At 45.8% G+C, this 27,531-nt stretch overlaps 2 protein-coding genes across 2 annotated transcripts; both read right to left on the bottom strand.

Moving 5' to 3' along the window:
* Window positions 1–425: 425 nt before the first annotated feature.
* Window positions 426–15,882, bottom strand: LOC142777071 (uncharacterized). The gene is made up of 4 exons (XM_075881370.1): window positions 15,777–15,882; window positions 8,821–8,982; window positions 5,829–5,951; window positions 426–1,216 (listed from the first exon to the last, which is right to left on the bottom strand). Exons 2-4 carry the CDS (start codon window positions 8,887–8,889, stop codon window positions 1,067–1,069), a joined length of 342 nt encoding a protein of 113 aa, XP_075737485.1. The 5' UTR covers window positions 8,890–8,982; window positions 15,777–15,882; the 3' UTR covers window positions 426–1,066.
* A 2,376-nt stretch (window positions 15,883–18,258) lies between these two features.
* Window positions 18,259–26,933, bottom strand: LOC142775168 (uncharacterized). Its single transcript, XM_075876511.1, has 4 exons — window positions 26,595–26,933; window positions 25,591–25,728; window positions 22,499–22,752; window positions 18,259–18,396 (listed from the first exon to the last, which is right to left on the bottom strand). Exons 1-4 carry the CDS (start codon window positions 26,884–26,886, stop codon window positions 18,259–18,261), a joined length of 822 nt encoding a protein of 273 aa, XP_075732626.1. The 5' UTR covers window positions 26,887–26,933.
* Between the last annotated feature and the right edge of the window lie 598 nt (window positions 26,934–27,531).

The raw sequence follows: 27,531 nt of genomic DNA, 5'->3' as shown, positions 1-27,531 counted from the left end.
AGAAGAGCTACCACACCCGATTACCAGCTCTCGGGACTTTACCCAGATGTACCGAGAGGGAAGGTGCAGACTACGAGAACCGCACCCGACCTGACCATTAAACAACAGACGATATTGGGTCGAGCGAAGGCGGGGTTGTTTGCGCATCCCGTACTGCTGAACCGCATGTACCCTGCGGAACACGACATGCTCTGTCCGTTTTGTAAAATAAAAAATGGCACCCTGCCGCACATCTTGGCAGAGTGCACAGAAATTAAGAACCCCTCACCGTCCCTTCCCCCGACACCCCGAATCCCCAACCCCTTGAGCGATGGGAGACCTTGTTATCCAGCCCCGCCCTACCGACTCAGCGTGCACTGAAGGACAGGGGCCAGAGGCTGCTGGATACGTACGGGTCCCGCAACTAGGGAACCGTCCCGTCTGGGGCGTGCTGGGCCCCATAAATGTTGATTCATCATCACCGCCCGGCCGTTCCACTGAGTGCCTTTTTGAAGACGTGATAAAAAAGCAAGAATTCGTCTCTGGCGCGACCTAAAGATGCCTCAAGTGCGTAAAATACAATTTCAAGTTGTACCTGTCTGTTTTTTTAAGCAAAATAACCATACTTCCGGTATTTCTTGTTCTACAAGTAGATTGACCACACCGTTGTTGGGTTACCTTAGCCGTCATTTTTTGTCGGCTTTCAACATAAATTTTTTAATATTTTAATGGGTAAAAACATTCTCGTTGCCACCGACATGATGAATGATCTTCTTGTTTGCGCCACAATCAGGAACACTTTTTTGTGCGGGAGGCAGTCCGCTTAATTTTTACGTAAAAATAATGTGCTATCAACATCACGGTAAGATAGACTACTGGTTTATCCCAATCGCTATTTCCAAGTCTCGAACAGTCAGTCGCCCTTGTGGAGCTGGTGTGCGTATACTAGATAGCAGGAGTGTATTCCTGCATTAACTCACTCTTAGTCGCGTGGCGAGTACTACGAGGTTATCTACGGATTCTCAAAACTATGGAAAACCATAATCGCCTGCTTTTGTTATCAAACTATATCGACATAGAGGTATCTTTAGACGAAATTTTGTAGACACTTGGACATCATTCGGAGCCTGGCAAAGCTGTTCCCGCATTCGCCGAGGTAGTCCTCGTGCTCCAAATAAAACGCAGCAAAGCCAATATCCAAGCCGTTGAGGTGGTACTCTCGCATCACGTCGTTCATCTGAAAAATACGTTAAACACACAAGATGCAGGGACGTACACGTTGACAATGGCAAAGGCTTTTCCCACGACGTTTGAGGTCATGAGCATTTCTTGCTGAACCAAACGCATTTTCACAGTTTTTTTGACAACATTTGCAGTAGCAGAACGTGAGTGCATGAAGAGAGTGATTAAAAGGCCATGATAAGAATAACGTGGCATGCCAGTCGCGTACGTGATGAAATCATTTCCGTCAATCACGTGCAGCGCATACCCTCATACCATGGCCCGTAAAGTGCGGGTATGCGCTCCACTTGATTTGCATTCTATATGAAGCCAAGAACAGTGAAAATTTACAGTCAAAACTTCACAAGACATTTTGCGTGGCTTAAACAAAAGGAAAACATGCCATTTATCAAAGTTGGTGATTTCAAAGTAGCATACAAACGCTGACAAATGTACTGCCGATGACCACTAGCCATCACCCACGCAAAAAAATGTATTACGTAAAATGTTGCGCAAGATCAGTTGTGGTAGCAGGTCCTGTCTTATGACAGTTGCGGATGCATTGCTGGCAATCAACTCTATAGCAATGTAATCAACAATAGGTATATCTTTTTCTAAGACTGTGTAAGGTGTAGTAAAATAATTTATTTTAGTTATTTCAACATACAGCAGCCTTGTATGGCTGTCGCAGAAGTGCAGGCAGATCACAGAAAGATCTACCATGACCGGGTAAAGCATTCCATACTTCAATAGTGTGAGCAATAAAACAAAAAAACAACGTTTATATATGCATTCGTTCGTTAATTCAATGACGACATGTTCGGCTCATAATGACGTTTGGTTAATATTGGTTTAGCGGGGGCGACAGAATTGCTGAGTAAAAGAAGTCATGTGCAGTGAATGAGGGTGTACAGAAACTTTAAAGATCTAGCTCGACGATGAGAAAAGAGTCTAGCAAGCTGAAGACTATCTCTCGCAGCGACGCTATATAAAGCGTATGGATTCCTTGAGGATAGATTGAAATTTTTGCCTCAGATATATTGTGAGGTTCCATATTACAGGACTGTACTTAAGTACAGGGTGAACCAATGTTTGATATGAAGTCTTTTGTTAATTAGGGCCGAACGTAGAGTACGTTGTAGACAACCTAGCCTTCCAAGGACACGGTCACACATGAATTGGGATATGACCAAGACAGACTAAGACGTGATGTTCTTCGTTTCGAGAAAAGTAGATCTGTGCTATTACGTGTGGCGTCGAGCCATAAGTGATCTTTTCGCGCCCAAGGAGACTTTGTACTGGTAACTACAAATATGCACACAACTGAGCATATAACTGCGCAGAACTGCAGAACTGTGGGAAACAATGCACAAATGCAGAACTGTGAGATATCTCTACGCAACTGCTTATTTTACTCAGAGCCATCCATGAACTTCGTCGGACTTGAACGAAAGCCGAAAAGATGTGGAATGAATAACTTCTTCTTGACTACTCCAATTTTCATCTCATGTTTTGTAGAACACGTACTTCGGTGCGCAGCTGTGAAACAGCTCTCTTGGAAGAGGGTATCCGGCGGTTGCTCATTCTGATGGACTGGATTTTACATGCCAGATTTGGGTGCACGTTAAAGAACCCCAGGGGGTCTAAATTTCCGGAGCCCTCCACTACGGCGTCTCTCATAATCATATGGTGGTTTTGGGACAGTAAATCCCACATATCAATCAAATCAATCAATGGATTTCACATGCCGCAGCTTGATGATTCAGTGACAGCTGATGATGAGGTGTAAGTTTACCAGTCATATATTGATAATCATGTCCGAGGTTACACGTACAAAAACCACAATCTTATTGTGAGGCTCGTCGCAGAGGGTGCGCTCCGGGCAATTTAGACCTGCTGGGGTTCTTTAACATGTTCTCAAGTATGGACAGCCAGCAGAGGGGGGGGGGGGGGGGCTTTGGAATCAATATTTGGAATCACCATTCTTTGGCTCTGTAATCCACGTCAGAAAAATTGGGGGGTGGGGGAAACACGGGGCTTATGTACCACTGCCTGGCTACGCCACTGGCACCCAGGTGTTTTAGCATTTCTTCCCTATCCAAGCGGCGTCCTTTTCTTTGAGAAAACACCTTTTTTAAAAAAAGCTTGATTATTCACAATTCTGATTGGTAGAATATGGTCAGTTTTGCCATTTTTGTACCCTCCCCCCCCTAACTCAATGCTCCTATGGAGCCTTTAAGGTGATGTGAATAATCAAATAAGTGAGTAAATGAATAGGTAATTGTTATTATTATTTTCTTCATTATAGTTACTTTTGTTTCACCTTTCCTCTTTTGTTTTGGTAAGCAAATGCGCAACCGGTCATACTGCTTGATTACTGTTGTACGCTGTCTTTATTGCCACGTGGCATGGAAAGCTCTTTTTATTGTTGAATGTCTCTTGAGCTTGAATTTGTATTTTTAATGTGTTTTTTCTAAATTTTACCATTCGATTCTTTGGCAATCTTTTCTTTCGTCCTTTTTATAGTCATCGCTTACTTTTTGATGAAGTTATTGCTTATAATTTATTACAATTTATTCAACACTCATGAGTTCTGTACGCCTCTTGCTTCGCTTGAGATGCCGAAATATCTATGAGTGATCTTGTATCAACCCGCATAAATGACACATGGCTTTTCGCTATTGGCATACATAAATGCATCATCAGGAATATCAGAGCTTTTCAGCAGTTGTTCCCTGCTGCCGCGTTAAAGCTAAGAAGCTTCAAGTAACTATAATATTATTATGATGGATCTAAGAGCACCCTTATAAAACAGTGTCCAACGCGTGACACCACTTTTGCGTTAGCTTGATACTGTATGCATTAAGCTTCATGTAACTGCGTCATTGGTTCGATTTTCAACCTCGGCGACCCGGAGTCGGTGGGGTTAAAATTAACGCAGAAGAGCGGCGGCTTGGGCTAGTTGGTATGTCATGAGTCATGACGAGTGAAAAAATAAAATAAATGACATCATCCCAAAGGGAACCCTGACGGGATGCGCAGCAGCAGCGTTGCGCACGGGTGGCTTTTACGGGTTCAACGACGCTAACGCGGGTGCTCAGGTGAGCGCTGGAACACTCGTTTGAAGCGATGGCTGACATACCGAAGTCGATAAAGACCAGTTGGTTGCACGTTCCCCTTATAGTCGTGGGTATAGTTACCGTTCCGCCGACACGTACCTCAACAAGTGCACGTCACGCATGTAATCGACAAGCCATTCTCCTCCTACTCCGCTGACGTCAATGTTGTAGTCTCCCGCGACTATTACAGGTGCGCTTTGATGATTGATTGATTCATATGTGGAGTTTAACGTCCTAAAACCACCATATGATTATGAGAAACGCCTTAGTGGAGGGTTGCGGAAATTTCGAACACCTACGGTTCTTTAACGTGCACTCAAAGCTGAGCACACGGGCCTACAACATTTCCGCCTCCACCGGAAATGCAGCCACTGCAGCCGGCGTTCGATCCCGCGCCCTGCGGGTCAGCAGCCGAGTACCTTAGCCACTAGACCACCGCGGCGGGGCTTAGAGGTGCGCGTCGTTACGTCTCGTCGCGATCAGTCAGCGTCTCCTCCAGACAGCGCTGAGCCTGTTGCTTCAGCTGGTTGGAAGCGCGCTACAGCGTGAGGATCACGACGTCACCGACGTGCATGACAACGCACTTAGAGCAGGAGCTTCTTCGAGAGGTTACGGATCATCCTTCCAGGCCACCCCCAGATCAGCCAGTGGAGCGCGGCGCAGGCGGGTGTGCGCTCCAACGGAGAGCGCGTGTCGTTTTCGAGACGTTGCCGAATTCGCCCGCGTTGACCTTCTGCTGTCGGCGTTTCTGCTCGGCTTCCCTGGCTCGCGTCTCATCGGTGTTGCCGACGCGTGGAAAACGCTTGTGCTCGGCTTCCTTGGCTCGCGTCTCGTCCGTTTTACCCGCGCGCTGTCTCCATTATCTAATGCGATAATGACTAGCACCTCGTCGGTGTCGTTGGTCTTCCACTGCTGGCGCTTGTGTTTGGCTTCTCTGGCTCGCACTTCATCGGTATTGCGAGTGCGACATCGCCATTCGCGAACGCTATTGGCTCTGCAAACCCTCGCAACGCCGCTGACGGGCTGGTTAGGACAATTGCTTTGGCGAATGCCTTGGCAGACGAAGGAGCTTCGCTTTCCAGCGACTTTCTATCGCACATAAACGAGCCGAAAGAGTGTTCGCTCGATGTGCGATCGAACGTTGCGTGCAGTGGAAAGGTTGACGCGAGAGAGGTAAATGTAAATGTAAAATTGTAAATGGATACAATTAGCACGTCTGAAGTTCCATACTGTTATTTCAATCTATTTTTCGAGTACTGACCTACTGCAAAAACCTTCCTCATACAGCGTGACGTAATGTACAGTAAGAAATATGCTCCTGGCGCTACGAAGGAAGATATATGTAACAGCTCTAGCAATCGCCCCAATCTATGCTGGTGTCTGAGAAGATATGATGCTGAAATAATCAGGTTTTAATTTCCATACATCAAAGGCAACTGTGACACCCAAATCTGCTGTCTCACATATGAACTGCCGTTGAATGCATTGAAAAAATGAAATCCTTCCTACCTTGAATTCAATCACGTCAGCAGTTTCAAATGTGTCCACCAAAGATCTGCGTTCGTTGAAACGATACACACCAATCTGCAGCTCGTCTTCGGAGTCCTCGCTGAAGCCAGTGGTATTGCAGTACTGCGCATTTTAGTCATAAGGAAGAAAGAGGACGAGAAAACAGTCACAGCTTTGCCGCAAAGGCGAAGAAATGAATGCAACAGCAACAAATTGGAAGGTAACGCGCAGAATGGGAAGCCGATTGAAACGTGCCTCTGATTTGTCGCGCTAAAATAACGCACTAAACGTATTCACCGATACAGATGAACGCGAATAAGCTTCTCAGTGTTTACTTCGCTGTGTCTGAAAAGCACGCTCTCTTCGCAAACAAAGAGTGTGCGACGATTGAAGTGACCTTCGTGCACCCGTTAACTACAACAGAATCGTTCCGGTGAAAGCTTAAGGACAGCCGAGGCATTAAATACTCCGAAATGTGAAATAAGGGTGCGCAAATGTGCATTCAGGGGCTTTACGATGACCCATTCCTCTCTGCAAGGTAAACTACGCAGGTAAACTACGCGTGAGAGATAAGAGCGCGCATCACGGCACGCTCATTGCACCATCTTGCTCGTAATTCTGAAAACAGAATTTCCCTGAGATGGCAGTCAGCAGCGGTAAACGGTAGATATAAATAGCTTCTCGGTGGCACGTTGTGGGGCGTACTCCTCGGTGGCTCAGGGGTTAACGCCTTGCACTCGCGACGCAGAGGTTCCAAGTTTGATTCCGCGCACGGGAGTCTTTTCCTGGATTTTTTTCTTTCTTGCGTTTTATTATATATATATGTATACATATACGGTGAGTGACGCTGGCGCCAACGGCAAAATCCAGCTGAGAGTGTTCATATTATTGCTTTCGCAAAAACATGTTAAGGAATGCGTCGGTGCTTTGAAACGCATATCTGCTATCGTTTTCAACAAAGTACATGCGCTTATAGTTTCATTACACATGTACTAACTAAAATTTTACAAGAGTCACTAGATACTTCTACTATTCCAAGTCAATGAAAAATCGGGAAAGTCGTTTCATTCCATAAATCTGATAATAAACGCTCTTCGAACAATTATCGTCCCACTTCTTTGACTAGTTTTTGACGTAAAATGCTTGAACATGTAATAATTACAAACATAGTCAATATTTGAGAATTAAATTCATTCTTCACGTGAGCACACCATGGCAAGCCTTCCGTAAAACATATTCATGTGAAACACAGTTAATATCATTCACTCATCACTTACAACATATTCTTAATAAATCATCCCATGCCGACTGTATTAGTCTAGATTTTTCAAAAACTTTTTGCAAGGTTCGCCATTGACTGATATGCTTTACAAACTACACCAACTAAATATTGACGGTAACCTACTAATGTGCTTTCTATGCTTTCTCACTAACAGAATAAAGTCAATTACAGCCGAGTACCTTAGCCACTAGACCTCCGCGACGGGGCGCGGTGGTCTTGTGGCTAAGGTACTCGGCTACTGACCCGCAAGTGGCGGAATCGAATCGCGGCTGTGGCGGCTGCATTTTCGATGGAGGCGAAAATGCGGTAGGCCCGTGTGCTCAGATTTGCGTGCACGTTACAGAACTCCATGTGGTCGAAATTTTCGAAGCGCTCCACTGTGGCGTCTCTCATAATCACATGGTGGTTTTAGGACGTTACACCCCACGTGTGAGTCAATGAGAAGTGCTGCATGAAAAACCTTACTATAGCTGGCGAGATTGTATTTTCAAAGATTTCGTTCACTGAACATTTGCCGCAAAGAAGACCATTCTGGTTTTATTCAAGAACGCATGACGTTTAGTGTGCCAGACGATGTTCTTTTTGGTCGAATTGTGCAAACTTAATACGCACGTCTCACACGTACCTGAATTATCCCTTCCGCACATTACACTTGTTTAGACACTAATGTTGACATGTAAATGCGCTTTTCCCGGAGCGTTGAAGAAGTAGGCCACCACTGCAGAAAAACTGCCCACCGACCCGTTGCCATAAAAACAAAATTTTGTATTCAACAAGAAATATACTGAAGTAATTTTATTAATCATTAAATAAGCGTATCAGCGCCTTAGTACTGCGCACGTACACTCATAATTTTCACAGGGGTTACGTATCTTCAACGCAAAAACTTGGAGGACGCTCAAGTTTCGCCTTCAAGAGCATAACGCGATAGCGTTATCGGGCCTCATGCTCATTGTCTTCTCGAATGCAATCCTCGCTTCGGGTCTCGGTGCATGCCTCAACTATGCTGCAAGGAAACAAATGTCTGTGCTAGTAACATTTTCAAAGTTACAAACTTTCAAACTATCTTTGAATGCATACTGCAAGTACAGCAGTAATGCGCCCACTCTGCCCTAATACTTCTTTTTGCTAAACCGCGGGGGGCCCAATTTGTGTCCGTAAGACAACAATTGAACGTACGCAGTTGATAGTTTAGCGGCTGATGATGATTAAAAAATAGGTCTGAGCGCTTTGTAACGTGTGGGCCTTTAAAACGCCCACTCGGTGCGCATTTCTAATGTTCTGCACTTGGCTCGTGTCTACGCTTGTGCTATGCAGTATTACATGCGTTAAGAAGACCCTTTCAACTAAACGATATTCATTTAGTGTTTTGTTCCGAAGGAGTTTGAATGAGTGGCGTAGCTCTGTGGAAGAATACGTACTTGTCACGCCGACAGTTTCTGTTCGATCCGCACCCGGGCACGTAAAATTGCGACTCGAGTCTCAGTTTTTGAGCGACGGGCACGATGATGATTTTTAGTTCACAACCAACGACGCCGTGACCGTTGCCGAAGCCTGCGCTAGCATTTCTGCGAGAGGGGCTCTTTAACACTGTCGCGTTAATACTACAAGCTCGCAACGACCAAAGTCAGAGCATTCGTCTTTCAGGAATATACGCTGGACCTGGTACGTTTGCATGAGTCTTCATTCATAACAATAAAGAATGCTTACCACTTTGAAAGGCAAGGCCACCATGCTCTTGCAGGGCCTTCGAATTTCTTCAATATCTGGTCCTTTCATGCTGAATCGTAAAAGGCTCAAGCTTATAGACAATAACAAGTGGAAGTCACCTCTGTACACAATTGGAGGTGTAAGAGTCCGCAGAGCGTCGTCCTGTTGAAATAACGGAAACGTAAGAATGACTGTGATGCGAGAAAACTCCGTATGAGTCAGTTTTATTTGCTGCTCTACTTTGTGCCCCACTGTGCATAGTTGACGGGCAGTCAAAGTATAAACATAATCTAAATACAAGTCATAGGCAAATATATATATATATATATATATATATATATATATATATATATATATATATATATATATATATATATATATATATATATATATATATATATATATATATATATATATATATATATATATATATATATATATATATATATATATATATATATATATATATATATATATATATATTGACACACCTCGATGGGCGCATGAAGAGGAAGAGGTGAAAGCGGTCTGGCTCACGAGCAGCTCGGTCGCCGGTTTTCTGGCTCTGAGCTGTACCGATCTCAACCATTTCCTGTAAATAAACGCGTTCCTTCGTCACAGTTGTGGTGGAGGTGCTGGGTAAGCCAGCTACTGTCAAGCGAGACCGGAGAGCAGCCGTCTACTAACGACGGAACCGCAAGAGCACGAGCTTCGCCGCAGCCGTCGACTAGCGGGCTTGCCACCACTACCTCAAGATATGAACTTGGACGGAGACATCCAGCAGCCGGTCGCGAGGGCGCCGTCTTTCCACTACCGAGAGCCACGCACATTTACAGGAAAACCTGGCGATGACGTTGAAGAATGGCTCAGCCACTATCAACGGGTGAGCCGAGCCAATGGCTGGAATGCGGCCAGCCAGTTGTCCCACGTGGGTCTATTTCTCGATGGCAGTGCTTTAGTGTGGTTCGAGAATCACGAAGACACCTTGACAACATGGGACCAGTTTATGGAGGAGATCAAGAAGTGCTTTGGCGACCCTGCGACGAAGAAGAAACGTGCAGAGCAAATGTTGTCGCAGAGAGCTCAAGCTTGTGGTGAGACATGCAGAACCTACATTGAGGAGGTACTGAAACTGTGCAAATGTGTGGACACCAACATGACGGAAGAGGACAAGGTGGGCCACATTCTCAAAGGAATTGCGGAAGACGTCTACCACTTCCTTATCGGCAAGGAGAGTCTTGAGTCTGTGGCCGATGTGATTGGGCACTGCCGAACGTTTGAGGCCCTGAAGACTCGCCGCATCACTACGAAGTTCGGACGCCTTGCCAATGTTACGACCGTCGCCACTGTCGATGTGTGCCAAGACTCCGTGCCTACCGACCTTTCGTCAACGATTCGCCTCATTGTACGTGAGGAACTTCGTCGTCACCTTTACGCGCCCTTGAACGCCCGAGAACCACCGTGCGATACACCGTCCACAAGTATCAATGCTACGAGTTTCGAGGAGCGCAGCTATTCCAACCGCGGCCCTCAGCTAAGGGCTCCACCACCGGCGTCTTCTTATGTAGAGCCGCCTTATGCTCCCCACAGTCGTTACGGCTACAACAGCCATCCACCTCCTTTTGCGTCTCAGTGGGAACAGAGCGCCGCGTACCCTCAACATCCAGCGACGTTCCCTATGCCCCGTGAACGGCCCGTCTGCTACCAGTGCGGTGTTCGTGGACATATCGCCCGATTTTGCCCAATGCGACGTAATCCACGTTCGACATTCCCTCAGAGATCCGCGACGTTTGCACAACGAGGCCAACGGCCTGACTACACCTACTGGCCCCCCAACCCAACTGACGAGCGGCACGCCTACCAGCCGATCAACCGGAGTGATTCGCCCGGATCTGTGCGCAGCTTAACGCCGCCCACCACCCGTCCACCTCGGTCACCATCTCCACGGCGCCGGTCACGAATGTCGTCTCCGCCACCGGGAAACTAGCCAGCGCGGCCGACGGAGGTGAGGTCGCTGGACGTACCGATTTTCATCAAAGAATGCCTCCACCAGTTTCTATGCTTCAGAATAAGGTTCAGGTACTTGTTGACGACGTTCCCACGATGGCATTGATAGACACTGGCGCAAGTGTTTCCGTGATGAGTTTAGTTTTTAAGCAACGACTAGGCCGTAAGGTTATGTTTCACTGGGACAAACCTGCCACATTTCGGGCAGTGAGCGGCGCATTCTTGCGTCCTGTCGGCGTCTGCACTGCGTCTGTTAGTGTTGCCGGTAAAACGTTCAAGGCGGAATTCACAGTACTGGCTCAATCAACGCATGACGTTATACTTGGCATAGACTTTTTGCGAGAGTGTCGTGCGACCGTGGATTGTGGAGCAGGTGAGGTTCTGTTGTCTACTCTCGCCCAGCAGCCTGATTGTGAGAAAGGTAACCTCACTGTAGCTAAAGATGTACTTCTGCCAGCGTGGTCCACGGCCAGCGTACAAGTGACCACTTCGGAAACCAATTCGAGTTTGAATTCACGTGACATAGTGATTGAGCCGTTGCCTGTAGCTTGTCTCAAGAAAAACATCTTTGTACCACGATGCATTGTATCTCTCGCAGACGAGACGGCTCAATTATGGGTGATAAACAGCTCACCCGAGTCGGTTGTACTACCGGCTGGTATGCGCCTTGCCCTGTTCGAAAAGCAGAGCAGCACCTGCATTGGAGCTTTAAGCGATCTTGAAAGGGCGGGTCCGGAAACTTCTGGTATGGAAGCTGAATTTTCAAAAATGGTTAGCAAGTCCATTTCCTCACAGAAGCGCAAAGACCTGGTTGCACTGCTGGCGAGACATGCTAAAGTATTTGATTTTGCACGAAAGGTGCCTAGGGCTCAGATACCGACCACGCGCGCTCGTCACAAGATCGATACTGGCTCTGCTCATCCTCTCCGACAAAAGCCCTATCGCGTGTCCGTGTCCGAACGCAAAGTTATTGCTGAACAAGTTGGCGAGATGCTAGCCACTGGTGTAATTCAAGAATCGTCAAGTCCGTGGGCTGCGCCTGTTATTTTGGTAAAGAAAAAAGACGGGTCCTGGAGGTTCTGTGTTGATTATCGGCGTCTCAATTCTATAACCAAGAAGGACGTGTACCCCCTCCCCCGCATTGATGACGTAATTGACTGCCTTCATTCAGCTTCCTACTTTTCTTCGGTAGACTTGCGATCCGGGTATTGGCAGATTCCCATGGATCCAGTTGATAAAGAGAAGACGGCTTTTGTAACGCCAGACGGTCTATTTGAATTTAATGTTATGCCGTTCGGCTTGTGTAATGCTCCGGCAACATTTGAACGCTATATGGATACCGTCTTGAGAGGCCTTAAATGGGAAATTTGTTTATGTTACCTGGACGATGTGGTTATTTTTGGACGAACTTTTGAAGAACATAATCATCGCCTTGACGTTGTTCTAACATGTTTGGAGAAAGCCGCCTTGACACTGAACTCAAAAAAATGTCGTTTCGGTGAACGGCAAACACTGGTTTTAGGACACCTTGTGGACAAAGCTGGTGTTAGACCGGACCCGCAGAAAGTGGACGCCGTCAGCAAGTTTAAGCAGCCACAGTCTATCCGCGAGCTACGAAGCTTTCTGGGCCTATGCTCTTATTTTCGCCGCTTTGTACCTAATTTTGCTGAAAAGGCCCAGCCACTGACTGACTTGCTGCGCAAGGACGTCCCTTTCCACTGGACACCAAATTGTGAGTCAGCGTTTAAGCAACTAAAGTTCGCTCTCACTTCCGGGCCAATACTATGCCACTTCGATCCCTCTGCTTCCACGGAAATCCACACCGATGCCAGTGGAGTTGGTCTCGGCGCGGTGCTTATTCAACGACACAACAATGCTGAACACGTCGTCGCCTATGCAAGCCGGTCCCTGAGCAAGGCAGAGCGTAATTATACGGTTACCGAATTGGAGTGCCTCGCCGTCGTTTTCGCCGTACACAAGTTTCGCCCCTACATCTACGGTCGTCGTTTCTCAGTTATCACAGATCATCACTCTCTTTGCTGGTTGGTGAGCCTACGTGATCCATCTGGTCGACTTGCGCGATGGGCCATACGGTTACAAGAATTTGACTTCACGGTCCGCTACAAGAGCGGTAATCGCCACGCAGACGCTGACTGCCTGTCACGGCTTCCTCTACCAACGACCGAGTGTGAAGCTGATAATTTTGACGATTTTATCACAGCTATTGACTCTCATTTTCCTGACATCGCGGCTTTCCGGACAGCACAGCACGAGGATCATTGCTTAGATCACCTGTTTGCCTCCGCGAATGACCCGGCCAGTTCAAGCTCTTTTGTAGTCCATGACGCCGTCCTTTACAAGAAGAATTATTCTGGCCAAGGCGCCCGTCTGCTTCTGGTAGTTCCACGCACTCTACGTCCCCAAATTTTTCGGTTCTGCCATGACAACGCAACCAGTGGGCACATGGGCTTCGCCAGAACGTTTCATCGCATCCAGCAAAGGTTTTACTGGCCCAAGATGCGACGCGACACAGAAAAATACGTAGCGGGTTGCGAACAATGTCAACGTCACAAGCGTCCCACGACTACATCACCCGGACTTCTCCATCCCGTACCACCTCCTAGCTCTCCCTTCGAGATTGTTGGTGTCGACCTTCTAGGTCCGTTTCCGCGTTCAGCCAGTGCCAATCGATGGGTCATCGTGTGCGTCGACCACCTGACGCGCTACGCAGAAACTGCGGCTATACCTACTGCAACAGCCTTTCACGTGTCGCAGTTTATGCTTCGGCATATCATTCTCCGTCATGGCCCTCCACGAGTCGTCATTAGCGACCGGGGACGTCAGTTCGTCGCTGACGTCGTTGAAGAGATCCTACGCCTGTCTGCCAGCCAATTCCGCCACGCAACCCCGTATCACCCCCAGACGAATGGCCTCGTAGAGCGGACCAACAGGACGCTAACGAACATGTTGTCAATTTATGTTGATGCCAAGCACAAAAACTGGGACGAAGTACTGCCCTATATCACATACGCCTACAACACCGCGAAACACGAGACAACAGGGTACGCGCCCTTTTTCCTGCTCTACGCCCGCTCCCCCCGCAGTTGCCTCGACACCATTCTGCCTTTTACGTTAGATGTGGAAACATCGGTTGCCGAGTCACTATGCCGCGCTGAAGAAGCCCGTCGCGTCGCACGCCTTCGAACCATTGCATCTCAACAGCGCTCCAAGACCCGGTACGACGCCCACCATCACTCCGTTGCCTACACAAAGGGTGACCTGGTGTGGTTGTGGACACCTGTCCGCAAACGTGGTTTATGCCAAAAGTTTCTGGCCCACTACTCCGGACCATTTGTAGTCATTGACCGTCTCAGTGACGTCACATACGTCATCTCCGGCGTCACAAGCAATGGTCGGCGCTCTAGCAAGACACAGCTGACACACGTCGCGCGCCTCAAGCCATATCACCACCAACCTTCCTATTGACTCGCCCAGTGGGCATCGTCTGCGAACGGGGGAAATGACACACCTCGATGGGCGCATGAAGAGGAAGAGGTGAAAGCGGTCTGGCTCACGAGCAGCTCGGTCGCCGGTTTTCTGGCTCTGAGCTGTACCGATCTCAACCATTTCCTGTAAATAAACGCGTTCCTTCGTCACAATATATATATATATATATTTATTTATTTATATATACATATATATATATATATATTGTGTGTGTGTGGGTGTTTTACGTTCATACTTCGGCTGCCTGTGCACTGTTCAAAGTGTTGCACTAAGTACAGCAACAACACATATTGACTCAACCAGGGTACTTATGCCGAACCAAAAAAGCTTCGACAGATCATACGTACCATCATAGTTGACGTTATGCGAAGCATGCCTAGGGAAAGTGACTGTGTTGTAATTAGCTATAAATAACGAAATGAATCTATAGATATTTACACACGTGGTACGCACGTACATATGTTGAGCAGTCCAGTGACGTATGTTTTATATGACCAGCTGTTTACACTTGCGTAAAGATATCTCATGAGCGTTAAAAACATCAGAAGCGCAAAGTTGACATTTAGCGCCTGTGCTCACGGGGATGATAGCAAGGACACTGCTACATAAATCAACTTCAGTGGATTTCACTCAAGTACAATTGATGTTAACCCGGCGTTACGGCTGTATGATAGGTATACATATTTAATGCTAACAAAATTGGATAGTCAGTAATGGAACTACACTTGACGTTTTACCAGCATTACGTCTAAATAGCGTCTTTTTCCAAAGTGGCACCAAAACCTGGCGTGGCTCTGTGATAGAGCATTCGACTGCCACGCAGAATGCTTCGGTTCGATTCCTGCTTGGGTGCTTTGCATTCGTAGAATGAACGCTGCCGGTGTCAACTTTTTTTTTTAATGCTCTCCCGAGGCCGTGTGGCAGAACATCCGCTTGCCACGCAAACGACCCAGGTTATATCCCCACTCTAGCGTTAAAATTACCAATGCCAGTTCTCGCCGTTCCGGGGCTCCCAGTGACCTGTGGCACATACTCGCCCGTGGTGTACGGTTATGTCCCACTCATGTATGATGAAAGGGGTTTGACGACGTACATGAGGGGAATGTAACTTTCTTGTCGTGGTTAGCGAGTCATGTTCGTCAGACCATCTTACCCTCCTTTACTAATTTTGGTTCAACCCAAGTTAAGGGAGAGATCACGAGAGCACCCAAATGTGAGTGGATAGATAAATATATACGTAGATAAACGGTAAAAGTGCCCGCAGCATACAAAGAAACTTTTCGCAATTAAAAATAATCGATTATGCAAGGTTCAGTGTGGAGCAGTGCACGTAAAAAATACCTTCGGCTCTTATACGGAAATTGAGCTAAGTGTATGCATCAGCAGGCGAGTGTCTTGAATAACTATGCCACCGAAAAAATGTAATCGAGAGAGTAACATACAAATGAATCTTGATCGTCGATTCCGGGGTAGTATCTGTTAGATGGGAACACACTGATACATGTCTTCGTAATCCTGGAGACGTGCGTTTGATAAATGAAGATGTCAACAAACCTGCAAAGAAAGCAATATTTTTTTTCAATGTAGTGAATTGTTGGGCTAGTTGGTTTGACATTTGGCATAGGAAAGCAGATCCTTGCAAGGAAAGGAAGACTACTTGGAGGAACGACACTCAGAAGGGACTACTTAGAAGAAAGGCTATTTCTCCAAGTCAACAGATCTGCGTGTGATTGATAACCCAAAAGCTGTGTGGGGCACCTCAAAGGCACACTAAGTGAATTAACGCTGGATTTGCTGACTGCACATATAAAATACTAAAGTGACCCATTCTCACCGAAGGAATAGCCCTGACAAGTAAAAACAGAAGTGACAATTGTCCTGAAGATGCACAACAGCTTGCTTCCGCGTCATGATTGATTGATTGATTGATATGTGTGGTTGAACGTACCAAAACCACCATATGATTATGAGAGACGCCGTAGTGGAGGCCTCCGGAAATTTAGACCACCTGGGGTTCTTTAACGTGCACCCAAATCTGAGCACATGGGCCTACAACATTCCCGCCTCCATCGGAAATGCAGCCGCCGCAGCCGGGACTTGATCCCGCGACCTGTGGGTCAGCAGCTGAGTACCTTAGCCACTAGACCACCGTGGCGGGGTATTGCGCGTCATAATTTTGGCAGTGTTTTTGAGAGTATTCATCCTTGGCTCCCTTGGCGACCATTTGGGTGACGTGCTTTTATACCTTTTCAGAGTTTCAGATTAGTCAACAACAATTAATTATTATGTTTAGCCTTAGGATAAAATACCAGGGCCACGGGCATTAACGTTTTCAGTCTTTCGGCATATGCAATGGTTTCGAACCAAGAAATCTTATTTGATAGGTATCCAGATTTTTCTTTTACCAAAAAAGAGGAAAGAAGACAAATCTGAATAAAAATATATAAAGCTCTAAATTATAGCAATAAATCAGAAAAAAAAAGACATACCATATTTGTATTTCAAGTTCTTCAGCAATGACGGAGTATTTTGCTCAAAGTAGCAGTAGTTTAAGATAGTAAAAAAAAGCTTCCTATCATCGGTCAAGAATCGTTCCATTCTAAGAATCATTCAATTGGAACAGACATATAGACCAAATGATTTTAAAGACTAGTAGAATTTTGCTTTTTATTCACAGAAACTCTAATTGCGGAACAAAAGAGGTAAAAAAACTCTCTACTTCCTACATGTAAGGTCAATACTTAAATATGCTTATGTTATCGGGGACCCGGTTCAAAATTATCTTGAAGAAATAATAAAAAAAATCAAAACCAGGCAGCCCGTTTCATCAGCAAATATTACGACCCGTTTGCTAGTATATCAGAAATAAAAGCCACATTAGGCTGGGTAACTACACAATCCAGAAGACGGAGACTTCGACTAAAACTTCTGCATAGTATATGCTATAAACCAACAGGAATCGAGAAGTCAGAATATCCACTAGCACCAACATATCGATCCAAAAGATGGCAATACTACTAAAAATACGAGAATACGCATTTAAAACCACAACTTTCGCCAACTCCTTCTTTTTAAAAACAATTAGAGACTAGGAGGAACTTCCCGACGATATCGTAAACTTGTGTGGCAACAGCGCTTTTTTTTTCATCATTGTGACATTGTGACATGCCTATTCACATTTAGTACCTGTTTTGCACGTGCCATATTGTACTAAAATTGTTTTTTTTTATTTCTTGCTGTAAATATCATATGTTGTTTTATTTTCCAGAATGTTTATAATGTCACTATCTCAGAAATATTAGTAACCATATTGGACTTAGTTTGTATACCCCCCTGCAGTAATGCCGCTATGGCATTGCAGGAACTCTGTAAATAAAAAAAAAGCCATAAAGTTTCCCGGGCGCGACAGTCACATTTAAATGAAGGCATGCTATAGAGGCTTGTCTTGTGTCAGTGCACGTCAAAAAAGAGCCGATGGTCAAAATTTCCGGAACCTTCTGTAACGGTGTGCCGCGTAATCATATCGAGGTGTTGGCACGTTTCGGGGAGTAGAAAAACTATTCTAATGTGGATCGTAAAGTACATAGGGCATTCGTAAAAGTCGAAATCACGTGAATAGTAAGTCAATCCCCTAAAACGCACGGTTTCAAATATTATTATTACTATATTATTAACGCTACAAATGGCAAAGGACAAATTACAGCGAGTGAGTTCGCATGGCATATTCACTTGGGATGAAATGTTATGGTGGCTCACATTTCAATATATGTGCCCGCAACCTTGCAATAAAAATGTGTTTCTGGTTCATATAGTTGTAATTAAACGTGGCTTTGTGCAGTGAACCACACAAGTACCCGAATGAAATTATAGTGCTCGCAATATCCGGCAGCATTCTTGGAATAGACATTCATGAAGCGCTGACACTCACTGCACCACGTTGCCGATTTTGTCCCGGAATGCATCCCGGTTTGAATAGAACATTCCCAGGACACGCATGCCGAAAAACAAGGTAGGCTTTACTCCCGAGGGGACGCGGTGCTTTACAAGTATGCCGTAGAAATTCTGCAAACAAGCAGGAAAAAGAAAAAAGAAGTCAGCTTTAACTTCTGTAAGGAGAATAATTAGTATTCAGCCAACTTTGACAATACAGTCTTGCTACAGCAGCAGGTGCACCAGTAGTTTTCATTCCAAAAAGAGAGCACAGTTGATTTGAACTATGTAATAATTTTATGTGGACCAAGCGCTACTTCTTCGTGCGTGGAATTTAGTTATGCTGTTGCGGATTGTTTTCATGCCACAAGTGTGTGCTAGTTAGTTCATCGTAAAAGAAAACAGCTTTCATGTAAAAGTAGTAAGCACAACAATGCAGAAAGAAGCGTTGGGAAGCTACAGGCTTGCCCCACTGCGGTGTTTTGTAGTGGCTAAGGAACTTGACTGCTGACCCGCAAGTCGCGAGATCAAATCCTGACTGTGGCGGCCGCATTTTACATGGAGGCGAAAGTGCTGTTGACCACTTAGGTTGATAACTGAGCTAGTTGGTGGTCAATAATTTTACTGTGTGGTTAAGTAGCGCAGTTTTCAATATGGACAAGAGGCGTTGTGTCCTTCTTATTTCTTCTTGTCTGAGTTAAAAACAGCGCTACTTAACCTTACGGTAAAATGCTGTAGGCCCTTGTGCTCAGATTTGGGTTGCATGTTAAAGAACCCCAGCTGGTCTAAATTTCCGGAGCCCTCCACAACGGCATCTCTCACAACCATTTGGTAGTTTCGGGACGGTAAACCTAACTTATCAATCAAATCGAAGCTATAGGCTATTCATTTTTGTGGTCACTACGCAGCTGTGCAACCACGAGGACTACTCGAAAAATTGGCAATGCAAAATTTGATGCTAAGATTAACAATCACTACTAGCTAGAGTATTCAGGAGGTCTTCGTCTATCGGGAAATCAAGAGCAAGTAAATGCTGGCGCATGCCCTGCTGCGGTGGTCTAGTGGCTAAGGTACTCGGCCGCTGACCCGCAGGTCGCGGGTTCAAATCCCGGCTGCGGCGGCTGCATTTCCGATGGAGGCGGAAATGTCGTAGGCACGTGTGCTCAGATTTGGGTGCACGTTAAAGAACCCCAGGTGGTCGAAATTTCCGGAGCCCTCCACTACGGCGTCTCTCATAATCATATGGTGGTTTTGGGACGTTAAACCCCACAAATCAATCAATGCTGGCGCATGCGTGCGCAACCTATTTTCTTTCTTTCTTTCTTTCTTTCTTTCTTTCTTTCTTTCTTTCTTTCTTTCTTTCTTTCTTTCTTTCTTTTTTTCTTTCTTTCTTTCTTTCTTTCCCCGGTGGAAGCGAGATGACTCTGATAGGCTACTGGCGTTGCATCAGGGCGTGCACATTTAGCGCCTAATGTCTCAATTTCCGGTGCCGGTACCGGAACGGGAGGTCGTGCGCTGATATCAGGGTAAGAGTGAAATGGGGCATCGTAAAATGACGCGTGACCACCTTAAAAGGTGATATTGCCGTATCGAAAACGGCTGTTCGCCGACAAGCCCATGATCAAAAGAATATCACTTGTTTGAAAACGGCACATAAAAATCCGCATGTGACATTTGAATTTTCAAGGGCCTAGTTTCTGCGCTCACAGGCGCCAAATATCTCGCCGAGAGCACTGCCACTGAAATTTTAACTAACGAAAAGCTTCATTTGAAAAAAAAAGAGGCATCATCACTCGATCACGATGCACAAGATGGATAGCCGCAGCGCCGTCCTCACTTAGCGCAGGTGCCGTGCCGTGAGCAAGCAGGCCCAATTTAAAGTTCGGGCAGAGTAGATGATGTGTTTGGCCGAAACTTCACCGAGACGATGAGCATGGTGTCAACAAAGAACCGGGTACCTCTTCTTTGCTTAAAACCACGTGAGTGCATTCTAATAGCAAGTGTTCACTCTACTGCTGCTTAGTATATTAGTCATCCGCGAAGCGTTTTCGTGTGCTACCAGCACACTCGCAGGAAGATGGTAGGCTGTGGCGTTACTAAGATCGACGACGTGGTTTTGATGCATGGCGCCCGATTTTCGACAGAGGCGAACTTAGACAAAAACGGAAAAAATAGAAAGCATTCATGCAGTTAATTCCTATAACCACTAAATCCTAAATAATTCCTAAATCCACTGCACGAGATCGCACCTGCTGTGAAGAACACGATGTGCTTAGCTCTGGGCTACAACACAGGAAACTGTCCGAGGCTTGGTGCGCTGTACGACACTATTCATGCAATGCGATGGCCCCAGCGTGGTGGTCTAGCGGCTAGAGTACTTGGTAGCTTATCCTCAGGTCGCGGTATCGAATTCCGGCTGCGGCGGCTGCGTGTTTCGATGGAGATGGAAATGCTGTAGGCCCGTGTGCTCAGATTCGGGTGCACGTTAAAGAAGCAGAAGTGGTCGAAATTTTCGGAGCCCTCCACTACGGCGTGTATCATATCATATGGTAATTTTGATTCATTAAACCCTTCAAATAAATCAATGCAATGCGATATACGATGAAGCCGAGCACTCTAACCACTACACCGCCTCTGTGGACAGCGTGCGTACCAAAGAGACCCTCAAAGCTCCTTTGCGCTGATATTTTCAAAATTCAAGAGAAATTTACTGGCTTTTGACTTCACGGAGGACAGACTCTGCGTTATAAATCTTCGCCGGGGAGCAAGAACCCCTATTTGCGCATCCGCCCCTTTCCTTAGTGCAGTCATTTTTTTTCAAGACGAGCATTGCTTGTAAAAAGAAGCACATCAATGCACTTAATGCGTACGTAATGTTGTTTATAGAATTTGGTTGTCATGTGGTCGGTCGTATATTGGTCTAAAAGTCGTTGCTTCAATGGAGACACTTGCAACAGTTCATCCTCATTGACATCATCAAAAAAGAAAATTGTCATTATCAAGAAAAGGAATAAGCTGTACGATTATCGGCTCGATTGTTCCTACTCGACTTCTTTAGGTGTTGTAACTTCAAGAAATAAACTTAGTTGGAAGTCTGTGCTTTGTGTGTGTGCGCGCTACATGGCACATGGTCCTTCTTTAAGAGCTCAGCTCCTTGGGTGCTCACCTCGCCGTCGTCAGAGCTCCTCGCCGGGTCACCGCTCACCACCCCAGCGTTTCTAAAGCCAGGTAACTTTCACAACTCCCCAGAGACACTTGTTCTTCGAAGTGGACGCGATGTCTGACGCAAGAACTACCGGTGCTGCACAGTTCCGTCTTGATCATTTTTCACGCGTTCGCACATCACGCTAGGAGTACTGAGAATGCGAGCACGGAGAAACGCGCAACGCATTGCAAGCGGCTACTCCTCACGCGTCTCAGCTCGCTGCGGCATGTACGTGGCCTCCGCCATTAGCGTTGGCAACACGCCATTCAGAGCAATGCTGCGTTGCCGTATCCGATCCTGTAAGACGCAGCAAGTGGAGTAATATGGAACCAGTCCCGTAAGTTCACACGTCAGCCACCTGTGCCGGCTCGCTAGTGGAGTGGTGAAACTGTACTGGTTCTAAAAGCTTTGCTCCCCCCCCTCCCCCCCATACCGCCTCCATGAAAGCAATGGCAGCGAGATCAGGCTCATAGACGTTCACGTCCCATTTTGAGGAGCTTCGCTCATCGGTTGTTTTCGTACACAGAACAACTGCACCTGTTCGAATTATCTTTCACCGTGAAGTGGGAGGGGGGGGGGGGGGAGCTTGCTCGGCATTTTACGGTATACAGGCGAGTGCAACCCTAAACTTCATCGTAAAGTGTACCGTTCAGTATTATAAACGTATGGTTCCGGCGCAACAGAAGCACTTTTCTTGCACCCTGGGTGCTTGTTAAGTAGGATGAGACCCATTTTAGCCAGATGCAAAAAAAGACCCTTTTTCTAGCCAGTACGCGGCATTATTAGGAATTTATTACTCGTAAAGTAACGTTCTTTTAAAATAATACTTGATTGTTTACGTTTCGAAACAAACTTGACGCTGTTACAAATGTTGTGTTGCATTACATTTCGTACAGATGACACCACAGCAGAAATCACTACGGCTACATTTTGAAACCACTGCACAGCTGCCTTGAACGTATCCACCATATATAGAAAAAAGAAATGTTTCACGCTATCAATCAGCGCATAGTTTTCGTAGCAAAACACCTTATAGAAGTCAACATAGTCGTTGGCGGTGTCGATGAAGTCGGCCGAAGTAGTGTGAACGTCAGCGAGGCCGAAGCAGGAGATGCCGTAGGTGTGGAGCAGCTGGCGCACCTGAAGCCCGAACTCTTGCCGATGCTCGCCCCAGACGCCATTCTGGCCTGACATCGCTTCGGCCACGTTCAGTGCAACACCCCACGCACTGCCAATGCTGGTCGACTGCGAGCTACGAGCCTGCTCACGAAACTTCTTGAACGCTGCACAACCAGTGGTTCGCAGTGAACACAGCGCCTAGTACACAGCTTACACTGTCGCTTTGAAGAAATGAAAACTTTATTCTTTCTCGCGAAAGGGTTATTTCATTGTAGGTTACTTGGGTGACTGATGATGCAGTGCTATTCATTCGTGCATCATTCTCCGGTGCGTTCCTTCTGCCATAGTATCAAAAAAAAAGTGACAGCTTTGCTCCAAAGGTAAAGCAATGAACGCGTTAGCGAGAAATTGGAAGGTCTCGCGCAGAATGGCAAGCAGATCTAAACGTGATCCGCGTTTCTCACGCACAAATGATGCACGAAACATACTCACAGGTAAAGATGAACGCGAATAACCGTCCAAGTTGTTACTTTGCTGTGTCTGAAAAGTGCGTCCTTTTCGCAAACTGAGGCTGTGCAATGATTGCAGTGACTGTTGTGCGCCCCGTAACTACAACAGAATCGTTCCAGTGCAAGCCCAACGTCAGCCAAATTCTATGATCCTTCACACCGGGCGATAAGGGCGCGCTAGAGATCGTCCACTCCCCTCCTCTCCGCTGGCCAGAGTATACGCGTGATAGATGAGAGCGGCCGCGTGTTCATTGTGCCATCTTGCGGATAATGCTGAAAGCACGATAGTTCCCCCCCCTCCCCTCGAGACGCCCGCCAACAGCGGTAAGTGGTAGGTATAAATAGCTTGCAGCTTGAACGGCGAAGGAGGTGCCCCACGGTGACATTCACGACGCCCAGGTACCACGTTTGATTCCGCGCACTGGTGTCTTTTTCAGGTTTTTTTCTCTTTTGCATTTATATATATATATATAGATACGAATACTTATGCGGAGAGTGATCCCGACGTCAATGCCGCCGACAAAATCCAGCCTAGAGTGTCAATTTAATTGTTATCGCAATAAAAAGAAAATCACATGGTTTATTATGCATTTGCCTAACGTGACTCGAGGACGAAAGCTATCTTTGTCTTTCCAGTCGATATAATCATCGTCCACCGCCCCCGTCCTAAAGATTTTTACATTGAGCGTGGGTTTGCACTGCTTTCGCAATCAGCCCGCTTTTGACTAAGGGATGAATTCAAGAGATATGTTACGTTATCATTGCGTCATATGGGGACGCCGTCACTTGATGACTTTTTGCATCTCTCGGGATGGCGCCGACGCCATAGTACGCCCAATTTGATGGCCAATTTTCGTGTTTGAGAAGGGATCTAAGCCTTTCCCATTAAAAATAGAGGTGGTAAACTTGTTATAAACAGTGGACATTGCGCGCACTAAAGGAAGAGAAGAGCGAGGAAGGGCACGTGGCACGTGGGGTCGAGATGCTCTGCTCTTCATCTCCAGGTGTATTAATTCTTTAAACCCGGTTATCTACGATAGAAATTTTCGGATTTTACAAAACTATTACCACTGGCCCTACTGTAAGTTCTGCTGGCGGGCTGCATCGCTTTGACATGAAAATGAACTCTTTATTTTCATGATGCCACTACAGTGCCTAGATTGTTGCCTTGTCGTTAAGAACACATCGTATAGCATATATTCTTGAAATATAACCTTAGAATTGTAAGCCTTGGGGGTCACGGGTTAAGGTGCTCAGCTGCTGGCCCTAAGGTTTCAGGTATGATTCCAGCCGCTTTGGTCTATTTCAATGTAGGCGGAGCAGTAGAGGCCCGTGTACTGTGCAATTCCAGTGCAAGTTAAAATACATCAGATTTCAGCGATTTCCGTATCCCTTTACTAAGGTGTTCCACATAATTATATCGTGGTGTGGGGACGTAAAAACTCATATCTCTATTTTGGAATTCAAACTGCTTCAGTTCAACGAAGAAAGGAAGCCACAAATATACGTTTAATTTTGTTTTCGGTAATTTCGTTTTAACGTAAAAGCGGCAAATGAAAGTAACATTGCCTAAGTGTAAAGAAGGTGGTGGTGATGCAACTGGGAGTGCAAATATACGCTCTGTTGCAAAGGTCTGCGCAAGATGAAAAATTACAAAAATATTCTGCGAAAATTTATCTAAAAGTATTCGGGTAATACCCCAATATTTAGGTGAAAATAAACCAGGTAAAAAGCCTATTTCTACCCAAAACACAATACCTTACAGATACAGGCCGAGAGAGTAAAGAGCTACTAATGTATTGAGAAAAATATTTTCGTTTTGTTGTTGTGAAGCTGCACGACTGGAGTTGAGAAGGTGCACGACTGGAGTCACGCTGCGTAATATTTGCGTAGAAAAACTTGAGGCGACGACGCTAAATAAACAACAGAGGGAACGTTTATCAATGTTAGATAAGCATAGTAAGCTGTGTCATGTTCTAACGGCAAAAAAAAATATACCGAGAACTCACACGTTTTTTTTTCGCAAATCGAAGTCTTTGGCGTTAATGCCATCGTGAGTGTCACATTAGTGTACCATATATCACATCGACAATATGCTTAAATGAGAAATGTGACAGCCATGCAGGTCTCTTTTCTGCAATATTGCGATTGAGGGAAGAGATGGTCCGCAAAAAATTGCTGCCGCCAAGCGCTAAGTAATGATAATATCGCTCGCGTCACCACCAAGATAGGGCATTAGCGCAATGAGAAGCTGCTTCCATAATGTCACTCGTAGGCTACAATATTGAACTTGGGCTAGTTGGCTTGCGTCCAAGAACTCTGTACATGTGAAATTGAACTGATATAGTCCACTATAGAAATATGCAGCTACGATCTATGCGTTCACAACAGACTCGGCACCTGTCACACCGCATCATTAAGTTCAAGCAGGTTCTGCGGTAAAAAAAAAAGCGTACACCGAGTAGTGCAATTCACAGGGTAACGTAGACTCACTGGACGGATAGTCAAAACGAAGTTGACCTTTGGCGTGGCCGGCGCTAGCGTAAATGAGGTAATCGCAGATACCAGGAGGTGGCAAGGCGTCCATGCTGCTTGGGGAGTTTCCAGATATGAAGCATGCCAGTATTCGATCTACGGATTGACAGAACAATATAAAACGTTCAGGTTAGAAACTTGGTTGAGTGCTGCACATTAAGTCAAAAAATAAGTTTCAGTATATACTTCTTCGCTACGAGATGATAGGCTGTTACACGTGTTTTTTGTTTTTTTTTGTTTTTCCCTAATAAGTCGAGTACAGAGTTTATAATATTTTATATTGTATTGTAGATCATTTTCGCTTTCATAAACTTTATACAACTTGTTTTCTCACCAGGATCACTGCAGATTTTTTTGCAACAGCTCGTCGTAGGTTTTGCAGAAAAAATACAAATCTGAAATTCTCTATAGTTTCGGTAGATATTGTACCTCTTGTTCTCTGAAAAACTATCCTGTCTCTTGGGTCTTCGCTCTAATGAAAGCCAGCTGAGTGAACATCACTCGTTGTTCGGTGTCAGCAAATATCATAATGAACGTTATCGTGATTGGTTACCATGTGAAATACAGTGAATTGAGTGAGAGTGACTTGTCCCAATTATTTCGTTTATTTGCTTTTTTGTGTAAGTCTTTGTTGATAGGAGATAAGTGTAAGAACACATGTACACTATAGACTTGAGATTACCGTGATAAAAGACGTCAAAATAACGTAATCACTGATGTAGCGACAAACTTCAAACAGAAAAAAAACATATTGATAATAAAATGATGAGCCGCAAAACTGACAGCGCAGCAACAAGACAACGTTTTTGTGTCACGAATGCATAATCTGTTCCTGTTAGTACGACAGAGCTGGTCGGCTCTTTCAATATGTAAACTAGTGAACAAATTTGATCTGAAAACGAGATCGCTTGATTATGGGGGACACACTTCACCCCGTGAACACCCTGAAGCAAAGCACTTACTGGTCTTTGTCATCGGGCCTGTGCCATTCTCGGTGACAGTCGGTGATTTGCTCCATCCCACATTGAGGCTAGCCTGGCGATCATACGTTATGTGCATGTGCTCGGGGGCTGTTTGGCCTTTCCTGACAGCGTGGTGCAAGTCTCCGGTGGGTGTGACGGGTGCTATGGGCTCCACATGCTTCTCGGGCTTGAAAAAGGGGTTCTCCTCACCCGGCAGCGGCAGTGGTACGGCCGGCGTGCTGTTCGACTTGGCCAGAGTATGCGATGAGACCGACTCGCCCTCTTTGTCCATGGTCAAGGCGTCACCGTGGTGCGCTTTGCCACTTTTACCGCTCCTCTTGACTGCTAAGAAACGTTCGATGAGGATATCGAATAGGGCCTATAATAAGCGACACTGAATGCACACTGCTCAAACTAAACGGCATGGTAAATTCAGTTTGACTGAATAATAGCGAGTTTTCTAATAGGGGCCCCAGAAGTTTGGGGCCCCAAAGCCCTTTGCGTATGCACGCTTTCGGTCAAGCAGGAGCGAAGAGTTTTCTAATAGGGTCAACGGCGCTTTGAAAACTCCCTCTATTTTATGTCACTCTATTCTTGACCGAGAGTCGGTCACTTCAGTGAGTGCCGTCACGTTTGTCTGATCCAAAACTTTTGGGGAAGGCTTTGGGGCTCCCGCCAAACTTGAGAAATAGCGTCTCCAACCCTAATCCCAAACGTGATTTGGGTTTTGCGCATGCGCAGTGGCCTTGACGCTATTTCTTTGGGGCCCCAAACTTTTCAAATTCCTATTAGAAAACTCTCTGATGTTCCTGAAAAAAGTGAGAATGTTACTGAAGGCTTCTGGCTAATTTTGCGCGCTGAAATGTTACTTTATTCACGTTCCTTTCTTTTTGAAAAGCTGGATTTGGTGTAAGTCTGGCAGGGGGTGGCCGTGAAG

Source organism: Rhipicephalus microplus, chromosome X, assembly GCF_043290135.1.
Source record: "Rhipicephalus microplus isolate Deutch F79 chromosome X, USDA_Rmic, whole genome shotgun sequence".
Classification (NCBI taxonomy): domain Eukaryota; kingdom Metazoa; phylum Arthropoda; class Arachnida; order Ixodida; family Ixodidae; genus Rhipicephalus; species Rhipicephalus microplus.
This window is presented reverse-complemented; position numbering and strand designations above follow the sequence as displayed.

What these genes read in the sequence shown, in the direction of transcription:
- LOC142777071 (XM_075881370.1), bottom strand. Translation starts at nt 8,889, where the DNA reads ATGAAAGGACCAGATATTGAAGAAATTCGAAGGCCCTGCAAGAGCATG. An exon ending in TGGCCTTGCCTTTCAAAGTG is followed by an intron (nt 5,952 to 8,820) that starts GTAAGCATTCTT and finishes TAAAATGCGCAG; the next exon opens with TACTGCAATACCACTGGCTT. An exon ending in CTGACGTGATTGAATTCAAG is followed by an intron (nt 1,217 to 5,828) that starts GTAGGAAGGATT and finishes CGTATTTTTCAG; the next exon opens with ATGAACGACGTGATGCGAGA.
- LOC142775168 (XM_075876511.1), bottom strand. Translation starts at nt 26,886, where the DNA reads ATGGACAAAGAGGGCGAGTCGGTCTCATCGCATACTCTGGCCAAGTCG. An exon ending in TCGTTTTGACTATCCGTCCA is followed by an intron (nt 22,753 to 25,590) that starts GTGAGTCTACGT and finishes CTGGTTGTGCAG; the next exon opens with CGTTCAAGAAGTTTCGTGAG. An exon ending in ACTATGTTGACTTCTATAAG is followed by an intron (nt 18,397 to 22,498) that starts GTGTTTTGCTAC and finishes GCTTGTTTGCAG; the next exon opens with AATTTCTACGGCATACTTGT.